Genomic DNA, 14,424 nt, shown 5'->3' with positions numbered 1-14,424 from the left:
TCACAAACCCTCACACTTACAACCACGCACGCACACACTCACACACGCCGCATTCACAAACACACGCATGCATTCACAAACACACACTCACAAACACACGCCGCATTCACAACACACGCCGCATTCACAAACACTCACACACACTCACACCTTCACACACACTCACGCACTCACACACACACACACCACAAACACACACTCACGCACTCACACACACACTCACAAACACACGCACGCATTCACAAACACACTCAAAACACACTCACAACACACGCCACATTCACAAACACTCACACACCACGCCGCACACACTCACACACGCCGCATTCACAACCTCCACACTCACACACACCTCACAAACACACGCCGCATTCACAAACACTCACACTTACACACGCACGCACTAACTCAACAACACGCCGCATTCACAAACACACACACATTCACAAACACACACTCACAAACACACGCCGCATTCACAAACACTCACACACACACTCACACACACGCCTTCACACACACTCACGCACGCACTCACAAACACACACTCACGCATGCACTCACAACACCACGCACGCATTCACAAACACTCACACAACACCACACACACTCACTCATTCACAACACACACCACACAACACCACTAACATACACACACACACTCACTCACCATGCACACGCTCACAAACACACACTCACACCACAAACACATTCCAAACACACACACGCATTCACAAACACTCCCACACACAAACACACTTTCATCCACAAACACACTCATCCATACACACACACACACCCACCACACTCGACCAGAAATGTTTGGTCTGTTTGTATCTGGTCACTCTAGTGTGTGTGTGTGTCCATCACAGGATCAGTTATAAGACGGCGTACCGGCGCGGTGTGAGGACCATGTATCGCCGTCGTTCCCAGTGTTGCCCTGGTTACTATGAGACAGGAGACCTGTGTGTGCGTAAGTCCACAGGATTCACTACAATTTTACAGTTTTTTACAGACGCTAGGACGCATTTCTCAACACTTTTGCAAAACTCTTCACACAATTCTCCTAACTGACATTCAGCTTGGCAAAGCAGTTCATTTCACATTCAAAATGCACTACAACTACCAAAACCCTTTATTCAGGTCTCAAATAAACTCATTCTTCCAGAACACTAGCAGAGGTTGACAGCCGACAAACACACTTTGTCACCCACAAAACAATGACCTGAAAAACACTAACAACATGTAGCGTTACACAGTGTTTTCTTGTGTAAAACATGGACACGTCTCTGTTTATAATTGCAATATATGTTACTGGAATGAATCAGACATGATGCAGATTTTATCAATATTTGTTTATTCATTTTTATTTTTTTGCACAAAGTAATTTCAAAATACAAGAATTTGTATAGACACCATCTACTGATACAGATACAATAGTAATGCTAATCTACTCGGTCTTCTCCATTTGGCCACAGGTTCTCATCCCATCACATATGTCATCAATACGCCTAGGAAAGAAGTAGCTCTGATCTCATCTGAGACTACAGCTCTAGATCTTCCTCTTATTCTTCTTCCACCGCGCATACGTATTCCTGCCCCTCCCAGCCACTCTTCTTCCTCTTTCAGCCACTTCTCCATTTCAGGCTGGGTCCATATTTACATCAAAAAAACATATTCAGCAGTCGTCTCCTTTTGTAATGAAATTGAAAGCGTAACACCTGTGTAGATGTTCATCTACGATGAGAATCGGCTGTGGCTGGTTAAACTGCATTTTTAGATTTAAAATATGTTTCAAAACAATATTGCTGATGAATTTTGCGGCCTTCTTCAGTTTTGCATTATGTTATTGTTTTGAACATAAGTTTAACAGTTTTGAGAACAGTATGTAAGCATGTGCAAAATGTCCTGTACGTACAAAGATTTTTGGCAGTTGTTGTGTCTGAGTGAGAAAAGAATTCATGAAATTTGAGAGATGTAGTCATTGAATGCATTTTGTGCCAAAACAATTAATTTATCCCCAGTTTAGCCCAAATGGACTTCTTTGTGCTCACTGTGTGAAGAGTTTGCAAAAGTGACTAAGTCTTGAGAAATGTGTCCTAGTCTGTAAAAAACTGTAATACTGATCATGATCAGTATGTTGTTTTATGGATTTCTGTGATGATACTGATGATGAATTACAGTGTTGTTATCTGCTCCCCCAGCGCTGTGTACGGTGGAGTGTGTGCATGGACGCTGCGTGTCTCCTGACACGTGTCAGTGTGAGCCGGGCTGGGGAGGACTGGACTGTTCAAGTGGTGAGTACACACACGTGTGTGTGTTTGTGTGTATGAAAGATGGAGTTTACTGTTTATCAGACTTTATTACTTCATTTACAGAAGGTTGAGTGAAAGTGAGTTAAGATGCATTTGGAGAAAACACACTAAACACACACACACAGACGGGTTGATGGGTCACATGTTGATCTGACCGCTGTCTCCACTCATCCTTTTCATTCAGCCCATGGTGCTGAGATGATTGGGTGAAGAATGAGCCTGTAGCAGGTGAATGGAGGAGCGGATCTGCTGATTCATTTGCGCTCGACTCTGATCTGAGACTCTGGTTGTCTCTCTCTCTTGCTTTCTCTCTCTCTTTGACCTCTCGTTGGGGAATAGATCATGTACGATCTCCTAAACAGAACAAAAAAATGCTACTGATCACTGCACAGCTTTATATCAGCATTTATGATGGTGAATTTGACATAATATTTGTACAAAATGTCAACTGCAAAACAATGTCAGCTTGGCTTTACGTGTAGGTGGTTAGTGCAGAAGCATGTGCAGGTTGTGGAAATAAAAATAATATACATTTATCTTTTAAATAAATGGAACATTTAAAATGGGATTTAGTGCTTAAATGTGCTGTTTTAAAGTGAAATGTTCCAGCACTGTGACGCCCAGCGGGTGCTGAAGCACAGCGGGTGCAGAGTCCTGATCACTCCAAGCTGTCCCCTATTCAGCACGGACTCATTTAAAACGAGCATGCAGCACCCAGTAGGTGCTGCAACATTAATGTGGACTGCATGTTACCTTTTTTTACTGTTCGGGTCAGTTACTGACTTCGCGTCACACGCCTACAGGTTACTTTCCGTTTACTTTCTGCCCGTCGAGCCGTGTGTTCATATTAAATATCGGTCACTGAAAAGATGTCAAATTTCTGTGCCTCCTTCCCATTCCCACCCTGACAAGCACCTCGTGCTAACATCAGTAAAGTGTGCAATATTCGATATTAACTGATTAAATCACAGATCTGCTAATTGCATTAAACTGTAATAATCTGTCTGTCTCTGTATTTAACCATCACCTTTGGTGAGCAGTGGGCACCATGACAGGTGCCCGGGGAGCAGTGTGTGGGGACGGTACCTTCATCAAGGGGACCTCAGTGGAACCTTGGCGGATCGGGATTCGATTACGGTTCCATTTCCTTACCCGCTATCAGATGTGCTGAACAGCACATGTGGGAAATGAGGGAGCCGCATACACAGCAGTGGACCTGAAAACTGTCATTCTGCAGTCCTTTTACATCTAAAGACATTTAATAGGATTGTGTTCAGGCAGAAACTCACACCATTTTTACATCAAATCCGGATCAATCCCACCCACTGAACCTCATCAGAGGGACAGAAATAATGACATTTATTCATGGGAATGGGAAATCAATGGCGGGTGAATTAGCCTCTGCATCCATCTGTTTTCTTGTGTCTCAGGAGGTCTTCTCTCAGTGTCCCGTACTTTTCTCCTCATCTTCTGCTGAGCTGTCATGGGTAGCCCCTTCTAAATATCTGAAAAGTTAAAGGTTACAAAGTTATAAAACTGCTGCATGATGAAGAGCGGAAGGGGAGCTCAAATTTACATGAGAATCCAGATTTCCACTTCAAATCAGTTGTGGATCTGTGGATATTTGCATTTGGATGTGGAATATATGAAGTTTGACAGGTTTCAGATTGTTGTAAAGATTTTTAGTGTCATTTGTTCTGTTCCTGCTTTATAAAGAGAAATTATTGTTCATGATGTGGCCTCTGCTGGTGTAGAAGGGAACTTCACTTTAACAAGCAAGCCAGAAAGACATTTTTCATAAGTTGCATCCTTAAACCACGAAACAAAATCTTCTTCTCTCCCTTTTATAAAACATGCTTATTGATCAGGCTGCAAAAGATCACAGGGTTACTCATTTAGGCATTAGGGCAGGGTGCCTCATACAGACAGTGTGGGGCGGGGTACCTCGTATGGACAAAGTTGGGCAGGGTTACTCATAAAGACATGTGGGGGCGGGGCTACTCATATATACATTTACATTTAAGGCAAGGCGAGCAGTACTGGAGGCTCGGAGTATACGAGGTGCAGTGCGAGGTGTAATAAGGGCTGTGAGGTAGGATGGTGCTACCCCATGTTTGGCTTTGTAGGCCAGCATCAGTATTTTGAACCTGATGCATGCAGCTACTGGGAGCCAGTGGAGGGAACGTAGCAGAGGGGTGGTGTGGAGAACTTGGGAAGGTTGAAGATCAGTTGTGTTGCTGCAGGTTGCGGGCTGTTGTAGAAGGAGAAAGCTATGAGTTGTCCAGGTAAATAGCAAGATCCTGATGTGGTGAAGAATCTGCTGGAATGAATATTAGTTCAGTTTTGGTGGGATTGAGTTGGAGGTGATGGGCTGACATCCAAGATGAGATGTCGGTTAGACATGCAGAGATTTTGGAAGCAGCATGTAGATCAGAGGGAGGAAAGCCTCTTAAGGATTGACAAGAGAGTCTTGTGGTTAACGGTGTCAAATGCTGCAGAGAGGTCGAGGAGAATAAGTACAGATCTGGCCGCATATAGCTTCTCAGAAACAGCCAGAAGGGCCGTCTCAGTAGAATGAGCTGTTCTTAAGCCAGACTTGTTAGGATCCAGGAGGTTCTGTGATAGAAGTGATAGCTGATTGTAGACACAGCGCTCAAGGATTTTAGAAAGAAATGAGAGGAGAGAAACTGGTCTGTAAATGTTGACATCTGTAGAATCAGCTGTGAGTTTCTTTAGGATTGGAAGAACCCTGGCTGTTTTAAATGCAGATGGTACATGGCCGGATGTGATTGAGCTGTTTATGATATAAGAAATGAAAGGGATGAGGTCAGGAGAGATGGTTTGGAGCATTGTGGAAGGGATTGGATCTAGTGGACCTGGTGGTTGGATCTGGTGGTCTGATTGCCTGTAGATATAATCTGAATGATTTAATCTGATTTGATCTTAGAAAACTGATTTAGGGCAGTTGTTGAATCTACCCTGGAGGGTAGAGTAGGATTTGTGGTGGAGAATGTCTTACAGATTTGTTCAACCTTCCCTGTGAAGAAGTTGGCAAAATCATCAGCAGTTAGGGGGAGTCGGAGGGTTGAGTAGAGAACTCATATAGGCAGTGAGGGGTGGGGTTATTCATAAAGACATGTGGGCGGAGCTTCTCATTGATTTACTGTAACAGAATATATGTTCAGAATCAAAGTGTTGTCTCCATTGGAAGTAACTGATATGGGCAGTGTGACATTTGTATAATCTATTTAAGTTGCTTGCTCAATGTTCATGAAAGTGCAAAAGCCCCCACACCCCAGACAGGACATGTCACTTTGTACTCCCAGTACCTTGCTGTGTAAGGTGTTGTAAATTCCAATTTGTGAAGCATGATTTTACGTTTTTCATACTGGGCTTTCTGTACATATTAGGGCGTTGCTTGCGGAAGGTAATAAACCATCATGGTACAAAAGATGGTGTTGAGCCTCTAAGTGAAAGTGAAGTGACTGTCATTGTGAAACACTGCAGCACAGCACACAGTGACACAGTGAAACGTGTCCTCTGCATTTAACCAGTGTGTGGGGACGGTACCTTCATCAAGGGGACCTCAGGAGTACCTTGGCGGACCGGGATTTGCACTGGAAACCTTCTGATCACGAGGCCACTTCCTTAACCACTAGGCCACCACTGCCTCTAATTAAAGTCCACGCTAGAAGTCCCATTACAAAGGAAACACACAGATGATGTATTCATGGATATTTATTAAACATTTTGAGTTACTGAAATCCAAGCTCAGTAGCTTCAGTAAAGCTCGGAGCTGCGTTTCGAAAGAGCATTACAAGTTATGAAGTACAAGCTGTTCAAGTATCAAAAATCAACAAATATGGCCGAGATGAGGTCAGTTAGTTGGTTTTGATGCTGCTTGTGATGTTGGGGAGATGTGGTGATGAGCAAGCAGCACTAGTGTCTTGTAAACTCTAGTTCCTACAACGTGTTGCTTTATATCACTGTTTCTGCGCAGTAGGGTCAGGTACTGATGCAGCTCTTCAGCTTGCCCACCCGCTGGAGATAAAGCACTGGCTGCGTAAAACTGGTTGCGATTGTAATGATGACGACAGTTTCTTCTGCGAACAGCTCCTGAGGCAGGGCCAGGTCGTGATCGATGATTGATAGAACTAGGAGAGGGCTGAAGGTTATTAAAACGGAGATCAGGATGATTGAAATTATCTGGAAGGCCTTCATCTTGGCCTGGTTGGCTCCCTGTCTGTCCTTGTGTCCATCTCCGGTCCTGGCTGTTTTAGAGCCTTGAGGATGGCCAGACAGCAGAAGAGCTTCACCAAAAATGAGGATGTTTAGCGATAGCCAAAAGTTAAACAGGACATGAGAGGACATGAAGACCATGTTGACACAACAGATGAAGACAGCCGCCCAGACCAACACAGCACACACCAGCTTGTACCTCAGAGGCTTGAACTTCAGGAAAGTGACTGGGCGGAGCACGGCGAGGTAGCTCTCCACACAGATACAGCAGAGGAACAGTGGCCGAGCAGCTACAATGATCCCTGAGAGGAAGGCTATGGTGGAGCTGAGCTGCTCAGGGAAGAGCCAGTAGAAGATCGGGGTCAACAGGGAGCTGAGGACTTTGATAATCTCTGACACGGCCAGGTTGAGGGTGAAGAACTCTAAGACGAAGCCACCATCTGTCCTAGTGATCAGGTAGATGATGTAACTGTTCAGCGGTAAAACCAGAAGCACGTTGACCATCACACCTGCAGTGGCCACCGAAGCAGCCAAAGTGTAGAAGAGCGAAAAGCCGGTCTGGAGCGGAATGGAGAAGTTCCCTTCGGAGATGTTCATGTCTGCTGACATTTCAAAAGGAGAACAGGACACGCTGACATGTATTTGAATGGAAATTTTATCTCAATGACTTGAACATACAAGAACATGAACGACTAACTGATTATCTTGTTCATATGTTTACATTTCACCCAGAAAATGGAAGGTGATGTGAGAGCTGTCAGTCATCTATAATGGCTCCTCCCCTTTAAAAAATGTATTTATCAGAGCTGCCCTGCATTCCTGCATTGGGTAAATTTTTCATGAAGCCCCACCACCCCCTTTAAAAAACTGAAACTGCATATGTCATTTTTAGAACGCAAATGACACATTAGAAATGGGACAAAACCAGTATAAACAAATTAACTACTTCATATCTAAAATAGAGATTTTATAGTTACTAACTCTATACAGAACTCTTCTGTTTTTTTTAAGTAAAATGAGGTTCGTACTTAGCCAGAGATGGACGTAAGGATGGCTGGAGGTTGGTCTGTAATCTTCTCTCAAAATGTCTTCTTCTGAGACCAACTGTTCTCTGTCATGCGTGTTTGATGAATGCGCAGATGATTATGTGTGTGTATTGTTTGGTATGACGGTGTAAGCAGCATATCGAGGCAGATGAGCACATGCAAATGTTGAGTGGCGGGTGGCATCAGGTTGTCCCGGGTCGGACTAAACCAGGAGCTTTTTATTGCCTGCAGATATCAGGGCGTGTGTTCCAGCATGCAGTTGACCACCAACCCCCCAAATGCAGGGAGCCTAACTGGTGCTTTATTTCACTTTATTGGAAATCAGATATAAAATGTTAGTCTTATTGTGGACATGTAATCACAGACATGATAGAGAATGGAGCAATGTATTATTTAATATTCATTTTAAATTAAAGAAGCAGTTTGTCCCATGATATGAAAATGTGACTGTGTGAGATTATTTAACATTAATACAAGTTCCCCTAGCCTGTCTATGACGTTTGGTATTCTGCTTCACCATTCAGAGAGCGGCAGCTCAGACGGTCGGATCTGGAATTTGTCCCCTTATGACATCATAAGGGGAAAGGTTACCTCCCATTTCTCATGCTTTTTCCTCCCAGAGAATTTCCCCTAAAACAGTATCTCCATCGACCATCATGGCTTCCAAACGTGTGGAGCATTGCAGTTGCTCGGTGATTGGATGTAAAAATTAACACAAATGTTTTTTTTTTTTTTGTTCTCTGAAGAACCAGCGGGTTCATTTTATTTTTTCTGGAAAAACGTTGACACGACTTCCTATCTGCGTCAAACATTGTGGTTGGTGGATGGTGCTGATGATGTAATTTCTCTGAATGCCCGTTCAACTTCTATAGGCCGCTCTCCTTCTCGTCCTGCCTCTCTCCTCCTCATTAGCATTTAAAGCTACAGACACCGAAATGATGTGTTCTGGGAAATCTCATTCTGGGACTGGATCAAAGTGCCAGTAATTCTGCACCAAGACTGAATTTTGGAAAAACGCCAGAAACAGATACAAAAAAGACTAAAAAAAATAATGTCATGGGACCTTTAAGGAAGATTGTAAAATTACTGCTCTTTGTTTGCCGAGTATGAAGTAAGGTTTCTCCGGTGTGGAAGTCTGGGCAGCTTCCCCACCCGCTGCAGGAAGAGGACTGGTTGGGTGAAGCCAGTTAGCACCATTAAGGAGAAGATGAAGGAGCCACTGCGCCGCAGCTCGGATGGATTTAAGTAATTTTGAATCATGAAGACAGCCACCAGCGGTGAGTAGGTCAACAGCTCACCCACCAGGATGATGGAGATGATCCTGAAGGCCCTCAGCTTGGCCTGATTGGCTCCCTCCCTCTCCTGTGCTCCTCTACCAGGCCCCAGCTGCTTCAGAGCCCTGAGTAGTGCCAGCAGTAGAGCTTGATGAGGAACAGCGGCAGGTCCACCGTGGCCCAGATGTGCCACATGGAGGGGTTCAGCCAGACCGCACTTGTGCACGGGCAGAGGATGATCATCCATGCCACGACGGAGAAGACCAGGCGATAGCGCAGAGGCCGCAACCTCAGAAATGAGAGCGGGTGGAGCACGGCCAGGTAGCGCTCCACGCAGATGCAGGACAGGAAGAGCGGGCGAGCGCTGGCGAGGAAGCTCATCAGAAACGTGGACACGTTGAGGAGGGAATTCTCAAAAGCAAACCACTTCAGGATGATAAGCGGTGAGGTGATGCAGGACAGAATCTCGCACAGCGTCAGGTTGAGAGTAAAGATCTCTGCCACGACCCCGCTTCCAGTTCCAGTGATGATCAAGTGCATCACGTAGGAGTTCATGGGCAATCCAACCATAAGGTTGATGGTGATGGCGATGGCAGGGGACAACCGCAGCAGGTCCCTGAGCTCTGTTGACACATTACCATTCATACTCTGGAAGAAAAGATGGTTCTTTAGATTGTGGAGGAAGAACTTCACAAAGCTACTTCTGAAATCAGAACTTCAGCATATGCACTAAATGTACACGTTTTAGTTTCTTTAGTAAATTATAATGTACAGCGCAGTGGATCTGGAACTGAGTACTAGGCTCATTGGAAGTTTACACGGTGCAGTTATGAACATTGTTCATTGTTGACGGTCAAACGCACAGCAAGTTAGGACATCATCTGCACGTTCATATTAAGAATAATAACTACACTGCTGTTAAACATTAACAGTAATCTACCGTCACTGATACGTGTACCACAGTTTGAGAACAATGTTTGCACTGCGGTGTGGGTAAAATGAAGTTCCAATTCAATAATTCTAAAACAGCCACTTATTCCAGAAAACCATGCATTTGCAGCAGCAGTAACAAGGTGTTAACACTGGTGTATCTCCACCATCTAAATAGAAACATCTAGAAACATTATATATAAATATAGACCCTCAATAATAGCTCAGTGTTGTTGTATAAATGTGAAGCTTTTTATCATGTTTTATTTCTGCTGCTGTGGTTTGTTGAGTGAAATCCTACCGTCTGATTATAAGTGTTCATGTACTAAAGATCATCTACTTAGCCAGAGCAGCCAGGTGGAGGAAACCAGGTCTGTTTCTTTTCTCTCCTGCTGGGTTCTGAACACACCCTGTGTGAAAGTGTGTCGGTCAGGGTGTTCACTAACGCCGCCTCTTTTGATTGGCTGGTGAGTAGAAGCACATCTTAGGCAAATGGTCTCTGATGGGACTTTGTAGCTTGATGACTAGGAATGAATACTGGGGTGTTGAGGATGGGAAATCCAGATTTCGTAAATTTTTATTCTCTCAGCAAATGAAATAATTGTAATAATTATGGTTTATATTTAAGCATTTAATGTGCCCAAGCAGCTGAAAATTCTTATTCTTAAATTCTTTACATTTTATTTACTGGTGTCAGTGACTGAAAGTCCTGCAGAAGGCTGGACCTCCCCCTCGATGTGACAGGACAGTCCAAGTCCAGGATAGTCCATCAAATAAGACAACATTTGCAAAGCAAATAATACAAATGTCCAATATACATATTTAATGTATAAAATATAAAAAATAGTATGCAAAAGTGCATGGTATGTAAATAGGTTATACAACCAGCAGTAGGACATTCAGATCTATTGCAGCTCGGCTATGAGCATTTAGGATATTGCATTTAATTACAAATCATAATCCACTGTTGATGAATGCTTACCTCAAAAGCTGAAAGCTTTTTTTTCTTTATCTAATGGGAATCTTACACATGCATTCATCTAAAATAGCCCATTCATTTACGTACAAAATTCTAAAGAAAGAAATAGATCATTACAGTCTGCATAGATTTTAAAAATAGTTTTTAATCTTTAGGCCATATTTGCTGTTTGCAAAGCATTTGAATGTGCAGAGTGCATAATGAATTACACAGGGCAGCTACGATAAGTAACTACTCTGGAGTGAGTCGAGTTTATTCATTTGCATGCTAGAGCGATATGGGACTGTGGTTAGAGAACTCTGAAAAACTATGACACTGATAAGGTGCAGCTTTCATTATGATCCTTATTAAACATCATTTTTGAGGATTTAAAGCCCCTATGTTTGACACGTCCATGCGGGCATGACGCGGCGGGTGCACGGAGAGCAGGTCGAAGAGTGACAAGGAACGAAGAATGAAGGACGCTTTCACCTGACATCCCGAAACAGGGGTTTTAATGGTGAATCACAGGACAGGGGAGACATCCGAGACATTGACATTAGTGAACACGGAACATAACGTTAAAGACCTGACAGCGGACAGAAAACAGGGCAGCTTTATACAATTAACACAGGTGAAAACGATTAGGGAACATTACACAGGACAACAATGATCCCGGACCGGAGTAACCCCATTTCGGACCGGATCATGACAATGTTTAGACTGCTGTTATTTTAACATTATCAGTGAGACGATCCCCAGACGGTGAAGGTTGAGATGTTGAAGCATCAGGTACTGGTGCTGCACTTCAGTTTACCAGCCCGGTGGAGGAAAAGTAGCGGCTGCGTGAAACTGGCTGCAATTGCTATGACAACAACACTTTCTTCTCCAAACAGCTGCTGAGAAAAATCCAGATTTTTTTGGATGGTTGACAGAACTAGAAGAGGAATGTATGTGACCAGGAGAGAAATTAGGATGATTGAAATGATCTGGAAGGCCTTCATTTTGGCCTGATTGGCTACCTGTCTGTCCCTGTGTCCCTCTCCTGGGTCCTGGCGTTTCAGTGCCTTGAGATGGCCATAGAGCAGAAGAGCTTCACCAGAAACATGAAGAGCTTTAACAGCAACCAGAAGTAAAACATCCTGACATATGACAATGTGTAGAAACTTCCAGTGCGACAGCCAATCAGAGCCACCCAGGCCACGGTGGCAAACGCCAGCTTGTATCGCAGTGGCCGGAGCTTCAGGAAGGTGACCGGGTGGAGCACAGCCAGGTAGCGCTCCAAACAGATGGAGCAGAGGAACAGCGGCCGAGCCTCAATAGTGATCCCTGAGAAGAAGACGATGGCGCTGTAGATCTGTCCAGCGAACATCCAGTAGAAGAACGGCGTCAGCAAGGAAGTAAGGCTGTTGAAAATTTCGGCCACGGCCAGGTTGAGGGTGAAGAACTCTGAGATACAACCACCGGCTGTCCTCCAGATCAGGTAGATGATGTAGCTGTTCAGCGGTAAAACCAGAACCGTGTTGACCATCACGCCTGCAGTGGCCACTGAAGCCGCCAGAGTGTAGAAGACAGAAGAGCTGGCATGGAGCGGGATGGAGAAGTTCCCCACAGAGCAGTTCATATGCAGCATTCTAGCAAAACAAGACCAGACATGGTGACCCCTGTTGACCTTACAAGATCATCACACTACATCATTAGAATTTAATTTGACATGCTTTTATGCAACAAGATTTGGTTAAAAGATTTATGTTTTGATGGGGGTGAATTAAGATTGTGGAACAATAAAGGAGGTTAAATTATTGATATATTAACTTACTCTCAGTAAATAAAAATATGCTTTGAGATGTACAGCTTTCCCTATCATTGAACAAAATAATGGTTTGTAATTTGTATGTTATAATGAACAATGTGCAATAATGGTAATGCGAATCTAAATAATCAGTGTAGATATTAAAATTAAGATCATCTACTTAGCCAGTCCGGTCTGTTTCTTTTCTCTTCTGCTGAGTTCTGAATGCAGTGTGTAAGTGAACATGCTTGTTAATAGACGCCTATTTCATTGGCTGGTGCCTGACTGACAGAACTTTTCATTTTGACTGGTAGGAATAGGTAAAATAGTTGCGATGGAAAATACCTCACACATATGACGGACAGAATGATATAAAATTGCATTTGCTTAATTATTGTAATTATTGAGTAATTATTGGTTATTCTTACTTTGCTGTGAACTTTGTAATCAAGTTGCTGATAGGAGAGAATAATAGAAAAAGGCCTGTATATTTTATGTCACCCCCTTATGGTCTCCAAAAGGTATTGTCTCTAAAAATGAATTGATAAAATGCAGTGCCAATCAGTAAACAAAGTAATATTTTATGAAATCCGTGTGTTGCTAAAAAAAAAGCTCACCTTCAGGTTATCGCTTGAAATCAGATACTATTTGCAACCCAAATAAAACAAATGTCCAATATAATATTTCATGTATACAAATTAAAAATAGCATGCAAAAATGCTCAATAGGTAAATAGGCTATCCAGCAGAGAGACATGCACCACCTGTATCCCTTCTGCAGTTCTGCTCTGAGCATTTAGATATACCAAATTAATCACAAATTCAAATTCAGTTTGAATGAATGCACATACAACATGGCTTATAAGCGTTTTTTTTTTTACATTTTCTCAACGTGGACTTACATGCATAATTGTATGCATGTTATCCCATGGGAATGTGTCGTACTTTAGGATTATTTGTGTTAATCAAGAATATTTTAAATTTTACAAAAAAATAGATCATTTCTAAACAAAGATTGTTTGTACTTCATTTAAACCGGAAATCTGACAGAATAAATCACTGAACAATCATTTATTACAGTTTATTACAATAATTACTTGCTGCATGCTACATGATTACTGAGGTTAGAAAAATGAGGACATTGGAAAAAACTACAGTTGACCACGATAGAGGGATGATGGGTTGAGGCTTAAGTTTGCACAAATATATACTCTTTAGTCTTTGTTTTATTGTTAGCATTGAGATGATCACTTCTACCAGGTTCGGGACCATATGAATGGTTTGCATCTGAAGTGGTAGTCCAAGATTTACCAAGGTGTTCTTCTTCTTGTTCTTTCCCTTGATCGTGACGTTTGTACCTCAGATACTCAGCTACTTTTAGGTACTAGCATCGCCTTACATCCCGGTCGAAGGGTGCTGTATGCACCTCAGTTTCTCCGTCCGATAGAGGTAGTGCAGCGGTTGCGTGAAACTGGTTGCGATTGAGATCATGACGTTAATTTCTTCTCCAAACAGTTGCTGAGACAAGGGCAAGTCTTTATGGATGACTATTAGAACCGGGAGAGGGCTGTAGGTTATTAAAACGGAGATCAGGATGATTGAAATGATCTGGAAGGCCCTCATCTTGGCCTGATTGGCTTCTTGTCTCGCCTTGTTTTGGTCTCCGGGTCCTGGGCGTTTCAGAGCCTTGAGGATGGACAGACAACACAAGAGCTTCACCAGAAACATGAGGAGGCTGAAAATCAACCAATAGTAATACATCATGACAAAAGACAATGTGTAGAAAGTCAAGATGCGGCAACTGATCACAGCCGTCCAGGCCACTGCTGCGAACAGCAGCTTGTAGCGCAGCGGGCGGAGCTTCATGAAGG

The 14,424-nt window shown here is 43.2% G+C and overlaps 1 protein-coding gene across 3 annotated transcripts in view; it reads left to right on the top strand.

Moving 5' to 3' along the window:
* The first annotated feature begins 889 nt into the window (after window positions 1-889).
* The window catches only part of LOC114765597 (multiple epidermal growth factor-like domains protein 11), a 58,001-nt gene continuing 44,466 nt past the window's right edge, over window positions 890-14,424 (top strand). For all 3 annotated transcript variants that reach the window (XM_028955802.1, XM_028955801.1, XM_028955800.1), the window contains exons 1-2: window positions 890-973; window positions 2,205-2,297. In XM_028955802.1, the coding sequence (XP_028811635.1) occupies window positions 913-973; window positions 2,205-2,297 (154 nt within the window). In that variant the 5' untranslated portion in view covers window positions 890-912. The remainder of the gene's footprint in view (window positions 974-2,204; window positions 2,298-14,424) is intronic.

Source organism: Denticeps clupeoides, chromosome 16 (assembly GCF_900700375.1).
Source record: "Denticeps clupeoides chromosome 16, fDenClu1.1, whole genome shotgun sequence".
NCBI lineage: Eukaryota > Metazoa > Chordata > Actinopteri > Clupeiformes > Denticipitidae > Denticeps > Denticeps clupeoides.
Note: the sequence above shows the minus strand (reverse complement) of the source record. Positions and strands in the feature narration are given on the sequence as shown.